The sequence below is a fragment of the Heptranchias perlo genome, unplaced genomic scaffold (assembly GCF_035084215.1).
Source record: "Heptranchias perlo isolate sHepPer1 unplaced genomic scaffold, sHepPer1.hap1 HAP1_SCAFFOLD_487, whole genome shotgun sequence".
In the NCBI taxonomy this organism is placed as follows: Eukaryota; Metazoa; Chordata; class Chondrichthyes; order Hexanchiformes; family Hexanchidae; genus Heptranchias; species Heptranchias perlo.
In genome coordinates, this window is record NW_027139502.1 from 1 (window position 1) to 17318 (window position 17318).

Below are 17318 nucleotides of genomic sequence, written 5' to 3' on the forward strand. Positions count from 1 at the left end.
TGTGGGAGAGGAGAGAGAGTGGGAGGGGGAGAGAGAGAGTGTGAGGGAGAGAGAGAGAGAGAGTGTGAGGGGGGTGAGGGGAGAGAGAGGGGGTGAGGGGGAGAGAGAGAGTGTGAGGGGGGTGAGGGGGAGAGAGAGAGTGTGAGGGGGTGAGGGGAGAGAGAGTGTGAGGGGGGTGAGGGGGAGAGTGTGAGGGGGGTGAGGGGGAGAGAGAGAGTGTGAGGGGGAGAGAGAGAGTGTGAGGGGGAGAGAGAGAGTGTGAGGGGGAGAGAGAGAGTGTGAGGGAGAGAGAGAGAGCGTGAGGGGGGTGAGGGGGAGAGAGAGAGTGTGAGGGGGGTGAGGGGGAGAGTGTGAGGGGGGTGAGGGGGAGAGAGAGAGTGTGAGGGGGAGAGAGAGAGTGTGAGGGGAGAGAGAGAGTGTGAGGGAGAGAGAGAGAGAGAGAGTGTGAGGGGGGTGAGGGGGAGAGAGAGAGTGTGAGGGGGTGAGGGGGAGAGAGAGAGTGTGAGGGGGGTGAGGGGGAGAGAGAGAGTGTGAGGGGGGTGAGGGGAGAGTGTGAGGGGGGTGAGGGGGAGAGTGTGAGGGGGTGAGGGGGAGAGAGAGAGTGTGAGGGGGAGAGAGAGAGTGTGAGGGGGAGAGAGAGAGTGTGAGGGGGGTGAGGGGGGAGAGAGAGTGTGAGGGGGAGAGAGAGAGTGTGAGGGGGAGAGAGAGAGTGTGAGGGGGAGAGAGAGAGTGTGAGGGGGAGAGAGAGAGTGTGAGGGGAGAGAGAGAGTGTGAGGGGGAGAGAGAGAGTGTGAGGGGGGTGAGGGGGGAGAGAGAGTGTGAGGGGGAGAGAGAGAGTGTGAGGGAGAGAGAGAGAGTGTGAGGGGGAGAGAGAGCGTGAGGGGGGGAGAGGGGAGAGAGAGAGTGTGAGGGGGAGAGAGAGAGTGTGAGGGGGAGAGAGAGAGTGTGAGGGGGGAGAGTGAGGGGAGGGGGAGAGGGGGTGAGGGGAGAGAGAGTGTGAGGGGGAGAGAGAGAGTGTGAGGGGAGAGAGAGAGTGTGAGGGAGAGAGGAGAGAGCGTGAGGGGAGAGGAGAGTGTGAGGGGGGGGAGAGAGAGAGAGAGACGGTCTCCTGCCAGAAAGCGGGACGTGTGTCGGTGAGGGTCCTGCAGGGTGTTTGGGTGATGTGCCTGTCATGGTTGAATAGCTGCCAGTGTGTGTGACCTGTGGTTGTGGGTGTGCGGCTTGTGACAGTGGGAATGTGTGAGGGTGAGGGGAAGCATCTGATTGAAAGAGTTTTTTGGTGGGTGGGAGATGGGGGCCCCCCCTTGCTGGTGAGAAGCCATTAAACAGCCCAGAGAGGCCTGGCTGCTCGCGGGAATCGGGTAAATCACCAGGCAGGACCAATCCACTCTCTGCCTCTCTCCCCCTCACTCTCTGCCTCTCCCACTCTCTCCGTCCCTCTCTCTCTCTCCGTCCCTCTCTCTGTCCCCATCTCTCTCTCTGTCCCTCTCTCTCTCTCTCTCTCTCTGTCCCTCTCTCTCTCTCTGTCCCTCTCTCTCTCTCTGTCCCCATCTCTCTCTCTCTCTGTCCCTCTCTCTCTCTCTGTCCCTCTCTCTCTCTCTGTCCCCATCTCTCTCTCTCTCTGTCCCTCTCTCTCTCTCTGTCCCTCTCTCTCTCTCTGTCCCCATCTCTCTCTCTCTCTGTCCCCATCTCTCTCTCCATCTCTCTCTCCCTCTGTTCCTCTCTCTCCCTCTGTCCCTCTCTCTCCCTCTGTCCCTCTCTCTCCCTCTGTCCCTCTCTCTCCCTCTGTCTCTCTCTCTCCCTCTGTCTCTCTCTCTCCCTCTGTCCCTCTCTCTCTCTCTGTCCCTCTCTCTCTCTCTGTCCCTCTCTCTCTCTCTGTCCCTCTCTCTCTCTCTGTCCCCATCTCTCTCTCCCTCTGTCCCTCTCTCTCCCTCTGTCCCTCTCTCTCCCTCTGTCCCTCTCTCTCTCTCTCTCTGTCCCTCTCTCTCTCTCTCCCCCTCTCTCTGTCTTTCTATCTCATTTAAACCGATCATTTTCTCTCTCTCTCTCCCCTCACTCTATTCACCTTTCTGCAGCATTTTTATTTATTAAAATGTTTTCTATATTAAAACTTCAATTAGAGGCTGGAAACCTGTCAGTTAAATCTCGTTTCTCAACCTTTGGATGATTTGAGTGTTTGAAATGGTGCTGTGCCCTGAGCTCGGAACCTGTTTGCCATCCAGACCCGGGGAGGTGGGAATGAGATGGAGTCCCTGCTCCCTCCACAGCTCTTTACAGTAAACACACAGAGAGAATGAAATGGTCAAACACTGTCTGAGAAACAGCAGCCATTCCAGCTCTGCAGCCCTTGTGTATTCGGAGCAGATTCCGCCCAACTTTAGTTCTTTAATGTGGACGCCGGGCAGGGTGGGATGTGACGGAGGTCCCCGGGGTGTTTGGGTCACGAGGGGAGGGGGGAGACAGGCTGAGGGTGGGGGGGATTCGGTTTGGGGTGAGGGAAGAGGGAGAGACAGGCTGAGGGTGGGGGGGGACTCGGTTTGGGGTGAGGGAAGAGGGAGAGACAGGCTGAGGGTGGGGGGAACTCGGTTTGGGGTGAGGGAAGAGGGAGAGACAGGCTGAGGGTGGGGGGGCACTCGGTTTGGGGTGAGGGAAGAGGGGGAGACAGGCTGAGGGTGGGGGGGGACTCGGTTTGGGGTGAGGGAAGAGGGGGAGACAGCTGAGGTGGGGGGGACTCGGTTTGGGATGAGGGAAGAGGGGGAGACAGGCTGAGGGTGGGGGGGACTCGGTTTGGGGTGAGGGAAGAGGGGGAGACAGGCTGAGGGTGGGGGGGACTCGGTTTGGGGTGAGGAAGAGGGGGAGACAGGCTGAGGGTGGGGGGACTCGGTTTGGGTGAGGGAAGAGGGGGAGACAGGCTGAGGGTGGGGGGGGACTCGGTTTGGGGTGAGGGAAGAGGGGAGACAGGCTGAGGGTGGAGGGGACTCGGTTGGGGTGAGGGAAGAGGGGGAGACAGGCTGAGGGGGGGGGGGGGACTCGGTTTGGGTGAGGGAAGAGGGGGAGACAGGCTGAGGGTGGGGGGACTCGGTTTGGGGTGAGGGAAGAGGGGGAGACAGGCTGTGAGGGTTTCAAATCAGTAAAATAGGTCCTTGAAATGTGGCTCATTCCAGCAGACAGGTCTCCTGGTCAAACCAGTCCTGCCCTGGGCTGTCCCTGGATTAACATGAGAATGGACAGGTCCCTGAGGGAGACACATTGAGATTCAGTCTAATATCTCAAATGATGTGGAGATGCCGGTGATGGACTGGGGTGGACAAATGTCAGGAATCTTACAACACCAGGTTATAGTCCAACAGTTTTATTTGAAAATCACAAGCTTTCGGAGGCTTTCTCCTTTGTCAGGTGAGTGTGGGATTCCATGAAAGGCACCGCTTTATAGTCAGAGCACAATGCCTGGTGATTACAGATAATCTTTCCAACTGCCCGTTGTCAAGGCAATCAAAGGAGTCGAATAGTGTTCAGACAGAGAGACACGACATACGGGACAATCAGTATATTCAGTAGTCCCGTATGTAACGTCCCTCTGTCTGAACACTATTCGAATCCTTTGATTGCCTTGACAACGGGCAGTTGGAAAGATTATCTGTGATCACCAGGCATTGTGCTCTGACTATGGAATCCCACACTCACCTGACAAAGGAGAAAGCCTCCGAGAGCTTGTGATTTTCAGATAAAACTGTTGGACTATAACCTGGTGTTGTAAGATTCCTTACATAATATCTCAAAGGCTGAAGCAGGGAGCTCCCCGGGGGTAGGGGATGGCCGTGTGTCTCGTCCCAAACCCTCCCCAGGGGCGGGGACAATCTCTCAGTCTGCCGGGGTCCTCCAGCCTGTCCTGAGTGTATTTCTCTCTCTGTCTCTCTCCCAACTTTTCTCTCTCTTCAGATTCTCTTGTTTGTAACCGGGATTTGTGTTTCAGTGTTGGGGCTGAGGGATTGTCGGTGTAACTGGGAGAGGGAGTGGGAGGGAGGGGGGAGAGAGAGGGGGAGTGGGAGGAGAGGAAACTCTGGGCTCTTGCTGTGCCTTTTTAATCCCTTGCTTTTGTGTTGTAATCAATTCCCTCTCTCCCCTCAGGAAACTTTTCGATGAAATGCTGCAAGGAGATGATCCAGGAAAGAGACATTTTGTGAGAAGGAGGAGGATGAGGGGGAATCCTGGGCCAAGAATCGTTCTCTCTGCTGGGGACTGACTGACTGAGACCTTCACCGCAGCCTGGACCCGATGGGGGCCACGTGAGTCATGTCTGGGTTACTCTGGGGTCACTGGGACATTCTGGGGATCACTGGGACATTCTGGGGACACTGGGGGATCACTGGGACATTCTGGGGACACTGGGGGATCACTGGGACATTCTGGGGACACTGGGGGTTCACTGGGACATTGTGCAGGAGCTGACACTGAGACACACACTGACCGTCTGACAGTGCAGCGCTCCCTCAGTACCGACCGTCCAACTGAATATCACCATCTGTTCACTGCAAGTGCAACTTTTCAGAAATAACACAAAGTGGATCAAACTATTCTTCAGAGGCTGACAATGTGACATATCTCGGGTCTTAATTGAAATTAAAAGCTCTTTCAGGGAGCGTCCTGCAGCACGCAGAGAGCCCAAATGTGAAAACAGCCTCCAAATGTTTTCTTAGTTTGAAGTTTAATTTTTGAAAAGGTCACTGACAACTCAGAAAGAAATCGTGTTAATTCTCAAGCCATTTTGGGCCCCCATGTGAAATTGTATTGTAATGGAACCACACAGACACATGGGGAAGCTCGGGTGCAAACTGATTGGAATTTGAGATTTTAATCCCATATTCATTTGTGGCACAGCTCAGCTCAATTCAAACCCAATGTCTGTGCAAGGGACACGTGTCTCCTGACTGTACAGTCTGTGTGTGTGTGTGTGTGTCTCAGTCTCATTGGTCTCATAACATAACTTTAAAGCAGTAAAATTAACCAGAACTTGCTCCAAAGACAAAACCGATCCGCACCCATGAGGACGGCCTCAACCGGGATCTTGGATTCATGTCACGCTGCACGTAACCCCACCAGCGAACAAAAGCTATCTGTTTTTAATATAACGGGTCATATGCTGGCTTTCTCTGCCTTCTGGATGTTTCTGCCTCTCTCTTTTCTGTTTTTATTTGTGTTGACTGTATATTCGGGGGCTCTGTAGGTAACACCTCTCTGTCTGAACACTGTGATTGCCTTGGCAACGGGCAGTTGCAAAGACTATCTGTAATCACCATGTATTGTTCTGTGATTTATAAATGCGTAGGCTTCGAGGAGTTCCTGACATTTACCTGAGGAAGGAGGAAGCCTCCAAAAGCTTGTAAATTTCAAATAAAATCGTTGGACTATAACTTGGTGTTGTAAAATTGTTTACAATTGTCAACCCCAGTCCATCACCGGCATCTCCACATCATGGCTAAAACCGATCCAGATCTTGAAGGTGTGATGATTTCCTCCTTCTCTCTGCTCTGTTGGTGGGAGGCTCATTTCCAGTCCCAGGTATTTGTCTATTCCCCATGTCTGATGGGTTGGTTCCTGTGAACAGTTTGTCAGAGAGTGTTTCACTGCCTCAGGGTGTTTACAGAGAGTGCCTCAGGGTGTTTACAGTTTTTTTCCACACCGTTCACCTGAGGAAGGAGGAAGCCTCCGAAAGCTTGTGGAATTTAAAATAAATTTGTTGGACTATAACTTGGTGTTGTAAAATTGTTTAGAATTTACAGAGAGAGAGATAAGCAGCTCCCATCCTGGTCTGAAAGACCCAGTCAATGAGAGATTTATAAACAATCCAGCCCAGTGCAGTTAAACCTTGTCCCCCATTAATCCAAACACACCATATTGTGAGCAAAATTCAATATTTCACAGGGCCAGTGAGTCCAAGACACAGATTGTACCCACCTCCCTAAACTCAACTCCTTACTGTAAAAAGTGTCTGTCAAAACACAGCCCGTTTAGGGACTGAACCCCTCAAATAACCGTTACACTCAACATTGCAATCTCTCAGTGAATCATTCCCTTTTACCCACTGTGTGCTGTACATGTACAGGAGCTAACACTGAGACACACATGGGCCGTACAGTACCTGAGTACTTTTCAATCAAGAGAAATTCAGAAAGACAACAGAGAGAGAGGGGCAGAGAGAGAGAAAAGGACAGAGAGAGAGGGGGAGAGAGGCAGAGAGAGAGAGAGAAAAAGGCAGAGCGGGGAGAGAGTCAGAGAGAGAAAGACAGAGAGGGTGAGAGAGAGAGGAGCGAGAGGCAGAAGGAGAGAGGGGGACAGAGAGAAAGAAAAACAGAGAGAGAGGGGCAGAGAGTGTGGTAGAGAGGCAGAGAGTGGATTGGTCCTGCCTGGTGATTTACCCATTTCCCGCGAGCAGCCAGGCCTTTCTGGGCTGTTTAATGGCTTCTCACCAGCAAGGGAGGGCCCCATCTCCCACCTCGCAATAAACTCTTTCAATCAGATGCTTCCTCTCACCCTCACACATTACCACTGTCACAAGCCGCACACCCACAACCCACAGGTCACACACACTGGCACCTATTCAACCATGACAGGCACATCACCCAAACAACCACCAGGTCCCTCACCGACACACGTCCCGTTTTCTTGCAGGGAGTCCCTCTCTCTCTGTCCCCCCTCTCTCTGTCCCCCCTCTCTCTGTCCCCCCTCTCTCTGTCTTTTTCTCTCTCTGTCTTTTTCTCTCTCTGTCTTTTTCTCTCTCTGTCTTTTTCTCTCTCTGTCTTTTTCTCTCTCTGTCTTTTTTTCTCTCTGTCTTTTTCTCTCTCTCTCTTTTTCTCTCTCTGTCTTTTTCTCTCTCTGTCTTTTTCTCTCTCTGTCTTTTTCTCTCTCTGTCTTTTTCTCTCTCTGTCTTTTTCTCTCTCTGTCTTTTTCTCTCTCTCTCCCACTCTCTCTCTCTACCGCTATCTCTGTCACTCTCTCTCTCTCCCTCAGCCCTCTCACTGTCTTTTTCTCTCTCTCTCTCTGCCTCTCTCCCGCTCTCTCTCTTCCCCTCTCTCTTTGTGACTCCCTCTCTCCATCCCTCTCTCTGTCCCCATCTCTCTCTTTCTTTTTCTCTCCACCTGTCTCTCTCTCTCTCTCTCTCTCTCTCCCCCCCCCTCGCTGCCGCTCTTCCTCTCTCTGTCCCTATCTCTCTCCCCCTGTCTCTCTCTCTCTCTCGCTGCCTCTCTCCCTTCTCTGTCTTTTTCTCTCTCTCTCTCTCTCTCTCTATCTTTTTCTCTGTCTCTCTGTCCCTCTCTCTCCCTCTGCCTCTTTGCCCCTCTCTCTCTCTGTCTCTCTCTCTGTCTTTTTCTCTCTCTCTGTCCCTCTCACCCCTCTCTTTCTCTCTCACCCCTCCCACTCTGTCTTTTTCTCTCTCTCTCTGTCTCTCCCCCTCTCTCTCACCCCCCCCTCTCTCTGCCTCTCTCCTGCTCTCACTCTGTCTCTCTCTCTTCCCCTCTCTTTCGCTGCCTCTCTTCCTCTCTCTGTCTTTTTCTCTCTCTCTCTCTCTCTCTATCTCTCTCTGCCTCTCTCTCTGTCTTCTTCTCTGTCTCTCCCCCATCCTCTGTCGTTTTCGCTCTCTCTCTCTGCCTCTTTCCCCCTCTTCCTCTGTCTCTCTCTCTCTCTGTCTTTTTCTCTGTCTCTCTGTCCCTCTCTCTCCCTCTGCCTCTTTCCCCCTCTCTCTCTGTTTCTCTCTTTCTCTGTGTGTGTCTCTCTCTCTCTGCCTCTCTCCCTCGTCTCTCCGTCCTTTTCTCTCTCTCTATCCCTCTCTCCCGCTCTCTCTGTCTTTTTCTCTCTCTATCCCTCTCTCCATCATTCTCTCTCTCTCTCTGCCTCTCTCCTCCACTCTCTCTGTCCCTCCCTCTCTCAGCCTCTCTTCTCCTCTCTCTGACCTTTTCTCTCTCTCTCTCTCCCCCTCTCTCTCTGTTTTATTCTCTATCTATCTGTCCCCCTCGCTTTCTCGCTGCCTATCTCCCCCTCTCCCTCTGTCTTTTTCTCTCTCTGACCTTCTCTCTCTCTCTCTCTCTCTCCCCCTCTCTCTCTCTGTCCATTTCTCTCTCTCCCCCTCTCTCTCTCTCTCTCTCTCGGCCTCTCACACCCTCTGACACTGAGACACACATGGGCCGTACAGTACCAGACAGGAGTGAATCGTTCCCTTTTACCCACTGTGTACTATACATGTACAGGAGCTGACACTGAGACACACACAGGCCGTACAGTACCTGAGTACTTTCCTAACAAGAGAAATTCGGAAAGACAACAGAGAGAGAGGGACAGAGAGAGAGGGGGTGAGAGGCAGAGAGAGAGAGAGAGAGAGAGAGAGAGAGAAAAAGACAGAGCGGGGAGACAGAGAGAGAGGAGGCGAGAGGCAGAGAGAGAGAGAAAAAGATGGAGACAGGGCGAGAGAGAGGCAGAGAGTGAATTGGTACTGCCTGGTGATTTACCCGATTCCTGCGAGCAGCCAGGCCTCTCTGGGCTGTTTAATGGCTTCTCAACAGCAAGGGGGGCCCCCATCTCCCACCCACCAAAAAACTCTTTCAATCAGATGCTTCCTCTCACCCTCACACATTACCACTGTTGCAAGCCGCACACCCACAACTCACAGGTCACACACACTGGCAGCTATTCAACCATGACAGGCACATCACCCAAACACCCTGCAGGACCCTCACCGACACAAGTCCCGCTTTCTGGCAGGAGACCCCCTCACACTCTCTCTCCCCCTCGCTCTGTCTTTTTCTCTCACCCTCTGTTCGCTGTCTTTCTCTGCCTCTCTCCCCTCTCTGTCATTTTCTCTCTCTCTCTTTCTCTCTCTCTATCTCTCTGCCTCTCTCTGTTATTCTCTCTCTCTCCCCCCACTCTCTCTGTCTTTTTCTGTCTCTGCCTCTGTCTCTCTCTGCCTCTCTCCCCTTCTCTCTGTCCCTCTCTCTCCCTCTGCCTCTTTACCCCTCTCTCTGTCTCTCTCTCTCTGCCTCTCTCGCCCTGTCTTTGCCTTTTTCTCTGTCTCTCTCTCGCTCTCTTTCTATCTCTCTCTCCATCATTCTCTCTCTCTCTCTCCTCCTCTCCCTCTCTATCCCCCTCTCTCTCTCTCGGCCTCTCTTCCCCTCTCTGACTTTTTCTCTCTCTCTCTCCCCCTCGCTCTCTTTCTCTCTCTCTCTGTTTTTCTCACGACCTATCTGTCCCCCTCGCTGTCTCTCTGCCTATCTCCCACTCTCCCGCTGTGTTTTTCGCAATCTGTCTCTCTCTCTCTCTCTCTCTCTCTCTCTCGCTGTTACTCTCTCTCTCTCTCTCTATCTCTGTCACCCTCTCTCTGTCTCGGCCTCTCACACCTTTGACACTGAGACACACACGGGCCGTACAGTACCAGACAGGAGTGAATCGTTCCCTTTTACCCACTATGTGCTGTACATGTACAGGAGCTGACACTGAGACACACACGGGCCGTACAGTACCAGACAGGAGTGAATCGTTCCCTTTTACCCACTGTGTACTGTACATGTACAGGAGCTGACACTGAGACACACAGTAACAAACTTTATATGGTATCAGGAGTTAACCCCTTACATGCTGTTTCAAGCAATACAAAAATATAAGTTAAATTAGATGGTGGGGAGGGCAGGAATGCTGTGGATCCAATCGCTCATCTCTGCCCAGCTCCGTCATGCCAGAATATCACCATCTGTTCGAGCCCAAATTCCTCCCTTCGTTCATTGCAAGTGCAACTTTTCAGAAATAACACAAAGTGGATCAAACTATTATTCAGAGGCTGACAATGTGACATATCTCGGGTCTTAATTGAAATTAAAAGCTCTTTCAGGGAGCGTCCTGCAGCACCCAGAGGGCCCAAATGTGAAAACAGCCTCCAAATGTTTTCTTAGTTTGAAGTTTAATTTTTGAAAAGGTCACCGACAACTCAGAAAAAAATAGTGTTAATTCCGAAGCCATTTTGGGCCCCCATGTGAAATTGTATTGTAATGGAACCACACAGACACATGGGGAAGCTCGGGAGCAAACTGATTGGAATTTGAGATTTTAATCCCATATTCATTTGTGGCACAGCTCAGCTCAATTCAAACCCAATGTCTGTGCAAGGACCACGTGTCTCCTGACTGTACAGTCTGTGTGTGTGTGTGTGTGTGTGTCTCAGTCTCACTGGTCCCATAACATAACTTTAAAGCAGTAAAATTAACCAGAACCTGCTCCAATGACAAAACCGATCCAGATCTTGAAGGTGTGATGATTTCCTCCTTCTCTCTGCTCTGTTGGTGGGAGGCTCATTTCCAGTCCCAGGTATTTGTCTATTCCCCATGTCTGATGGGTTGGTTCCTGTGAACAGTTTGTCAGAGAGTGTTTCACTGCCTCAGGGTGTTTACAGAGAGAGAGAGAGAAGCAGCTCCCATCCTGGTCGGAAAGACCCAGTCAATGAGAGATTTATAAAACAATCCAGCCCAGTGCAGTTAAACCTTGTCCCCCATTGATCCAAACACACCATATTGTGAGCAAAATTCAATATTTCACAGGGCCAGTGAGTCCCAGACACGGATTGTACCCACCTCCCTAAACTAAACTCAACTCCTTACTGGAAAAAGTGTCTGTCAAAACACAGCCCGTTTAGGGACTGAACCCCTCAAATAACCGTTACACTCAACATTGCAATCTCTCAGTGAATCGTTCCCTTTTACCCACTGTGTGCTGTACATGTACAGGAGCTCACACTGAGACACACACGGGCCGTACAGTACCAGACAGGAGTGAATCCTTCCCTTTTACCCACCGTGTGCTGTACATGTACAGGAGCTGACACTGAGACACACACGGGCCGTACAGTACCAGACAGGAGTGAATCGTTCCCTTTTACCCACCGTGTGCTGTACATGTACAGGAGCTGACACTGAGACACACACGGGCCGTACAGTACCAGACAGGAGTGAATCGTTCCCTTTTACCCACTGTGTACTGTACATGTACAGGAGCTGACACTGAGACACACGGGCCGTACAGTACCAGACAGGAGTGAATCGTTCCCTTTTACCCACTCTGTGCTGTACACGTACAGGAGCTGACACTGAGACACACACGGGCCGTACAGTACCAGACAGGAGTGAATTGTTCCCTTTTACCCACTCTGTGCTGTACATGTACAGTACAGTTGTGGTGGTGGTTGTTGTGGTGGCCCAAACGCAAAGGCCGCCGCTCTGGCATCGCTCTGGGATCCCCGGCTGCACCCTGGCCTCACTCTGGGCTGACTGGGTGCACGCTGGGATCCCGGCATCACTCTGGGGTCACTGGGACATTCTGGGGTCACTGCGGGATCACTGGGGACACTCTGTCGGCCTCTTGCCGCCATCTGATAAGATGACGGCGGCGGCCATTTTTTCCAAGATGGTGGCCGTGCTTGCCGCCATTTTATCCAAGATGTCGGCCGCGCCTGCCGCCATGTTTTCCAAGATGGCGGCCGTGCTTGCTGCCATTTTTTCCAAGATGGTGGCCGCGCCGGCCGCCATTTTGTCCAATACGGACTCTGCGCTTGCCTCCATTTTGTCCAAGCTGGCTTCATTTATTATATAAATAATTGAAAAGTTTAAAATGTAAAATAAATAACTCAATATTTTAATTCATTAAATAAATGCTTATTTTATTATATCAATAATCAAATTGTTTTCAAGTGTTTAATTTATTATATGAATACTTCAAATGTTTCATTTATTATAAAGTGAATTCAATAGTTTAAATTATTCGATTGATTAATTTATTATGTAAATAACCGAGTTTAATTTATTGTATAAAAAATTCAACAGCTAAATTTATTATGTAAATAGTTCAATTGTTTAATATTTTATAAATAATTCAAGCGTTTAATTTTTATGTAAATTATTGAATTGTTTAATTTATTATATGAATAATTAAATTGATATATTTGATAAATAATTCAGTAGTTTAATTATATAATTGAAGTGTATAATTTACTATATAAATAGCTCCGTTTAATTTATTGTATAAATAATTCAATTTGTGAATTTATTATACAAATAAACAAGTGTTTAATTTATTATATGAAGCATTCAAGTGTATAATTTATTACGTAAATACTTCATTTGTTTAATTTATTATCTAAATAATTCAACTGTTTCATTTATTATATAAATAATTCAATAGTTTAATTCATTATATAAATAATCATTTGTTTAATTTCTTACATAACTACGTCAGTTGTTAAATTAAACTATTGAATTATTTTCATAATAAATTAAATATCCAAATCATTCAATAGTTTAATTTATTATATAATAATGCATGTCTAATTTATTATATAAAAAAATCAATTGTTTAATTTATTATATAAATAATTCAAGTGTTAAATTTATTCTATGAAGAAACAATGGTTTAATTCATTATACAAATAATTTGTGTTTAATTTATTATATAAATAATTCAACAGCTTAATTTATTACATAAATCACACAAGTGTTAAATTTATTATATAAATAACCAATTATATTGTTTAGTTTATTATATAAATAATCCAAGTGTTAAAATTATTATATAAAGAGGTCAAGTGTTTAAATTGTATAATTAATTCACAGGTTTAACTTATCATACAAAGATTCAAGTGTTTATTTAATCATATTAATAATCCATTATTTAATTTATTGAATGAAGAATTTCAAAACGTTATTCATTATATAAATAATCAAGTGTTTCATTCATTATATAAATAATCAAGTGTTTCATTTATTATATAAATAATCAAGTGTTTCATTTATTATATAAATAATCAAGTGTTTCATTTATTATATAAATAATCAATTGTTGACTTTATTACATAAAGAAGTCTCGTGTTTAATTTATTATATAAATAATTCACCTAAATATTGAGTTCTTTATATAATAAATTAAACGAAGGAATATTTATATAATGAATTAAACTATTGAATTATTTCTATGATAAATTAAACACTAATTTTTTATGTAATAAATTAAAGAATTGATTATTTAATGAATTGAACTATTCAATTATTTATGAAATGAATTGAATGATTGAATTATTTAGAAAATAAATTAAACACTTGAATTGTCTGCTTCCAATGTTTTTGTTTTTCGGCCTGATATTAAGATCATCAATGGCGGCTGCATCACCCAGCATGCAGCGCGGTTCAGATTGTGCCCTGTCTGAATCAGTGGAGCCCAGCGCGCAGGCGCAGTAGTGACTCATTATCGGTCAGTGTGTCCTGAGCATGCGCGGCCAGTCGAGGCTGCGGGAGGAGCGCGTTCGGTGCAGGTCAGAGGATCGGAGCAAGAGGCTCAATAAACCCCGGGGCCCGGGTCCGGGCTCAGGCCCAGGCTCAGGCTTTACAAACCCCGAGTGCGGCCCCAGACCCGAATATAAAACAGTGAACATTATCCCCCCCTCACTACCCGCCGGGAAATGAAGGGGAAATGGGGATCGGTCAGGGAGCGTCTGTAAATGAAGGAGAAATGGGGATCGGTCAGGGAGCGTCTGTAAATGAAGGAGAAATGGAGATCGGTCAGGGAGCGTCTGTAAATGAAGGGGAAATGGGGATCGGTCAGGGAGCGTCTGTAAATGAAGGGGAAATGGTGATCGGTCAGGGAGCGTCTGTAAATGAAGGAGAAATGGTGATCGGTCAGGGAGCGTCTGTAAATGAAGGAGAAATGGAGATCGGTCAGGGAGCGTCTGTAAATGAAGGAGAACTGGTGATCGGTCAGGGAGCGTCTGTAAATGAAGGAGAACTGGTGATCGGTCAGGGAGCGTCTGTAAATGAAGGGGAAATGGGGATCGGTCAGGGAGCATCTGTAAATGAAGGAGAAATGGTGATCGGTCAGGGAGCGTCTGTAAATGAAGGAGAAATGGAGATCGGTCAGGGAGCATCTGCAAATGAAGGAGAAATGGAGATCGGTCAGGGAGCGTCTGTAAATGAAGGGGAAATGGGGATCGGTCAGGGAGCGTCTGTAAATGAAGGGGAAATGGTGATCGGTCAGGGAGCGTCTGTAAATGAAGGAGAAATGGTGATCGGTCAGGGAGCGTCTGTAAATGAAGGGGAAATGGGGATCGGTCAGGGAGCGTCTGTAAATGAAGGGGAAATGGTGATCGGTCAGGGAGCGTCTGTAAATGAAGGAGAAATGGAGATCGGTCAGGGAGCGTCTGTAAATGAAGGAGAAATGGAGATCGGTCAGGGAGCGTCTGTAAATGAAGGGGAAATGGGGATCGGTCAGGGAGCGTCTGTAAATGAAGGGGAAATGGTGATCGGTCAGGGAGCGTCTGTAAATGAAGGAGAAATGGTGATCGGTCAGGGAGCGTCTGTAAATGAAGGAGAAATGGAGATCGGTCAGGGAGCGTCTGCAAATGAAGGAGAACTGGTGATCGGTCAGGGAGCGTCTGTAAATGAAGGAGAACTGGTGATCGGTCAGGGAGCGTCTGTAAATGAAGGGGAAATGTGGATCGGTCAGGGAGCATCTGTAAATGAAGGAGAAATGGTGATCGGTCAGGGAGCGTCTGTAAATGAAGGAGAAATGGAGATCGGTCAGGGAGCGTCTGTAAATGAAGGAGAACTGGTGATCGGTCAGGGAGCGTCTGGAAATGAAGGAGAACTGGTGATCGGTCAGGGAGCGTCTGTAAATGAAGGGGAAATGGGGATCGGTCAGGGAGCATCTGTCAATGAAGGAGAAATGGTGATCGGTCAGGGAGCGTCTGTAAATGAAGGAGAAATGGAGATCGGTCAGGGAGCGTCTGCAAATGAAGGGGAAATGGGGATCGGTCAGGGAGCGTCTGTAAATGAAGGAGAAATGGGGATCGGTCAGGGAGCATCTGTAAATGAAGGAGAAATGGAGATCGGTCAGGGAGCGTCTGCAAATGAAGGGGAAATGGTGATCGGTCAGGGAGCGTCTGTAAATGATGGAGAAATGGTGATCGGTCAGGGAGCGTCTGTAAATGAAGGAGAAATGGTGATCTCTATATCTTCAGTCATCCAGGGAGCTCTAGCTTTGGATGCTGTTCCTTTCCTCCTCGTGGGAATTTGTCCACTCTGTACCCAAACCAACTCCTCCTTGAAGGCCTCCCACTGTTCAAATACTGTTCTGCCTGCCAATTTTTGATTCCAATCCACCTGGACAAGATCCCTTTTTAACTCACTGGAATTTGCCCTCCTCCAGTTAAGTATTTTCACATTTGACTGTCCCCTGTCCTTTTCCATAACTGTTCTAAACCGAATGAGATTATGATCACTGCTGCCCCACTGAAACATGCTCCACCTGCCCCACTTCATTCTCCACACCGAGCCCACTGCTGCTCTCACACTCACTCACTCTCTCACCCTTTCACTCATGGTTTTGGGCCACTGAAAGATGATGCGATGGGTTTGGATTTCAGCACAGGGAGGAGGGAGAGTGTGTGGGACGGGGATTTACAGCTTTGAGGAATGAGAGAGGAAATAATGTTCCATAGAAAGTAGAGTTATCTGATCTGAATTTCTATCCTGCAATTACAGTGATAACTTTTATAAACTCCTTTTACAGGGGAGGATTTACAGAGGGAAACTCAAACCAAAGATCACGTCAAGATCTGACAGAGTCACTCGATTCATCAGGACCTGAATATCATCGGCCTTTGAATGTTGAAGGAGAAATGTTTGTCTGTTCTATCCGTGGGAGAAGATTTCAAACATCAGTGTGAGTGGAAAAGCACCGAGACACACACACGAGTGAGAGTGTTCCAGTGCACTGACTGTGGAAAGAGCTTTAACCAGTTGCACAGCCAGAAAAAACATCGCACCATTCACAGCGGGGAGAAACCGTACACGGGTTCTGTGCTTGGACGAGGCTTCAACTGATCGTCCAACCTGGAGAGACACAAGGACACCCAGACCATGGAGAAACCGTGGAAATGTGGGGACTGTGGGAAGGGATTCAATTACCCTTCAGAGCTGGAAACTCATCGACGCAGTCACACTGGGGAGAGGCCGTTCACCTGCTCCTTGTGTGGGAAGGGATTCACTCAGTCATCCGACCTGCTGAAACACCAGCGGGTTCACACTGGGGAGAGACCTTTCAAATGTTCTGACTGTGAGAAGAGATTTAAAAGCAAAATTGAACTGCTGAGACACCAACGCACCCACACTGGGGAGAGGCCGTTCACCTGCTCCGTGTGTGGGAAAGGATTCACTCAGTCATCTGCCCTGCTGACACACCAGCGAGTTCACACTGGGGAGAGACCTTTTAAATGTTCTGACTGTGAGAAGAGGTTTAAAAGCAAATTTAATCTGCTGAAACACCAACGCACTCACACTGGGGAGAGGCCGTTCACCTGCTCCGTGTGTGGGAAAGGATTCACTCAGTCATCTGCCCTGCTGACACACCAGCGAGTTCACACTGGGGAGAGACCTTTTAAATGTTCTGACTGTGAGAAGAGGTTTAAAAGCAAATTTAATCTGCTGAAACACCAACGCACTCACCAGCGAGTTCACACTGGGGAGAGGCCGTTCTCCTGCTCTGTGTGAAAGAAGAGATTCACTCGGTCATCCCTCCTTCTGTCACACCAGCGAGTTCACACTGAAGAGAGACCTTTCAATGTTCTGACTGTGAGAAAAGATTTAAAATCAGAAATGATCCGCTGAGACATCGACGCACTCACACTGGGGAGAGACTGTTCACCTGCTCCGTGTGTGGGAAGGGATTCACGAATTCATCCCACCTTCTGAAACATCCACTTGTTGACACTATTGAGTGACCTTTTAACTCAGTGACTGTGAGAAGAGCTTTAAAAGCAGAAATGAACTGCTGACACATCAACGCATGCCCATTGGTTGAGAGACTGTTCACCTGCTCCGTGTGTGGGAAGGGATTCACTCAGTCATCACATGTGCTGAGACTCCAGCGAGTTCACATATGACTGCAGGGGTTGGATTCTGCTGTTAATCCCATCCAGGACTGAACCATGTTCATTCTGACAGTTGGGGTTTGTTTCTCCTGATGTTCATCACCCCGATAACTGGGCTGGAGTTTAATATTCAGGATATTTGTGAAATAAATCAGCTTTGTTTTAAACACCTTGTTGTAGATTTTGGTCTTTCCCACCTGAGTGTTTAGCATCACCTGACTGGAGCTCAGAAAGGACAATCTGGGGGGAGGATCGTCCGGTGGGAACAGAACTTCAGCCTGGACACAGTCCTTCAGGGCCACACTGAGAGGGGCAAACGGCACTTTGGTCTTTCTCGTCTCTCTTCACTGACAGCAAAGTCACCGTGCGGCGT

General features: G+C 48.4%; 1 protein-coding gene across 6 annotated transcripts in view; it reads left to right on the forward strand.

The window, feature by feature from the left end:
- The first annotated feature begins 1102 nt into the window (after nucleotides 1–1102).
- Nucleotides 1103–17318, forward strand: part of LOC137313831 (zinc finger protein 79-like) — a 172404-nt gene continuing 156188 nt past the window's right edge. Inside the window, exons 1-4 of one of the 6 annotated variants that reach the window (XM_067979590.1) lie at nucleotides 1103–1361; nucleotides 2121–2232; nucleotides 4129–4286; nucleotides 15586–17112. In XM_067979590.1, coding sequence (XP_067835691.1) covers nucleotides 15936–16565 — 630 coding nt within the window. In that variant the 5' untranslated portion in view covers nucleotides 1103–1361; nucleotides 2121–2232; nucleotides 4129–4286; nucleotides 15586–15935 and the 3' untranslated portion in view covers nucleotides 16566–17112. Of the gene's footprint in view, nucleotides 1362–2120; nucleotides 2233–3082; nucleotides 3336–3729; nucleotides 4287–5326; nucleotides 5501–15585; nucleotides 17113–17318 lie in introns of those variants that run through there. The other 5 variants (XM_067979588.1, XM_067979589.1, XM_067979591.1 and 2 more) reach the window with 5 other exon arrangements.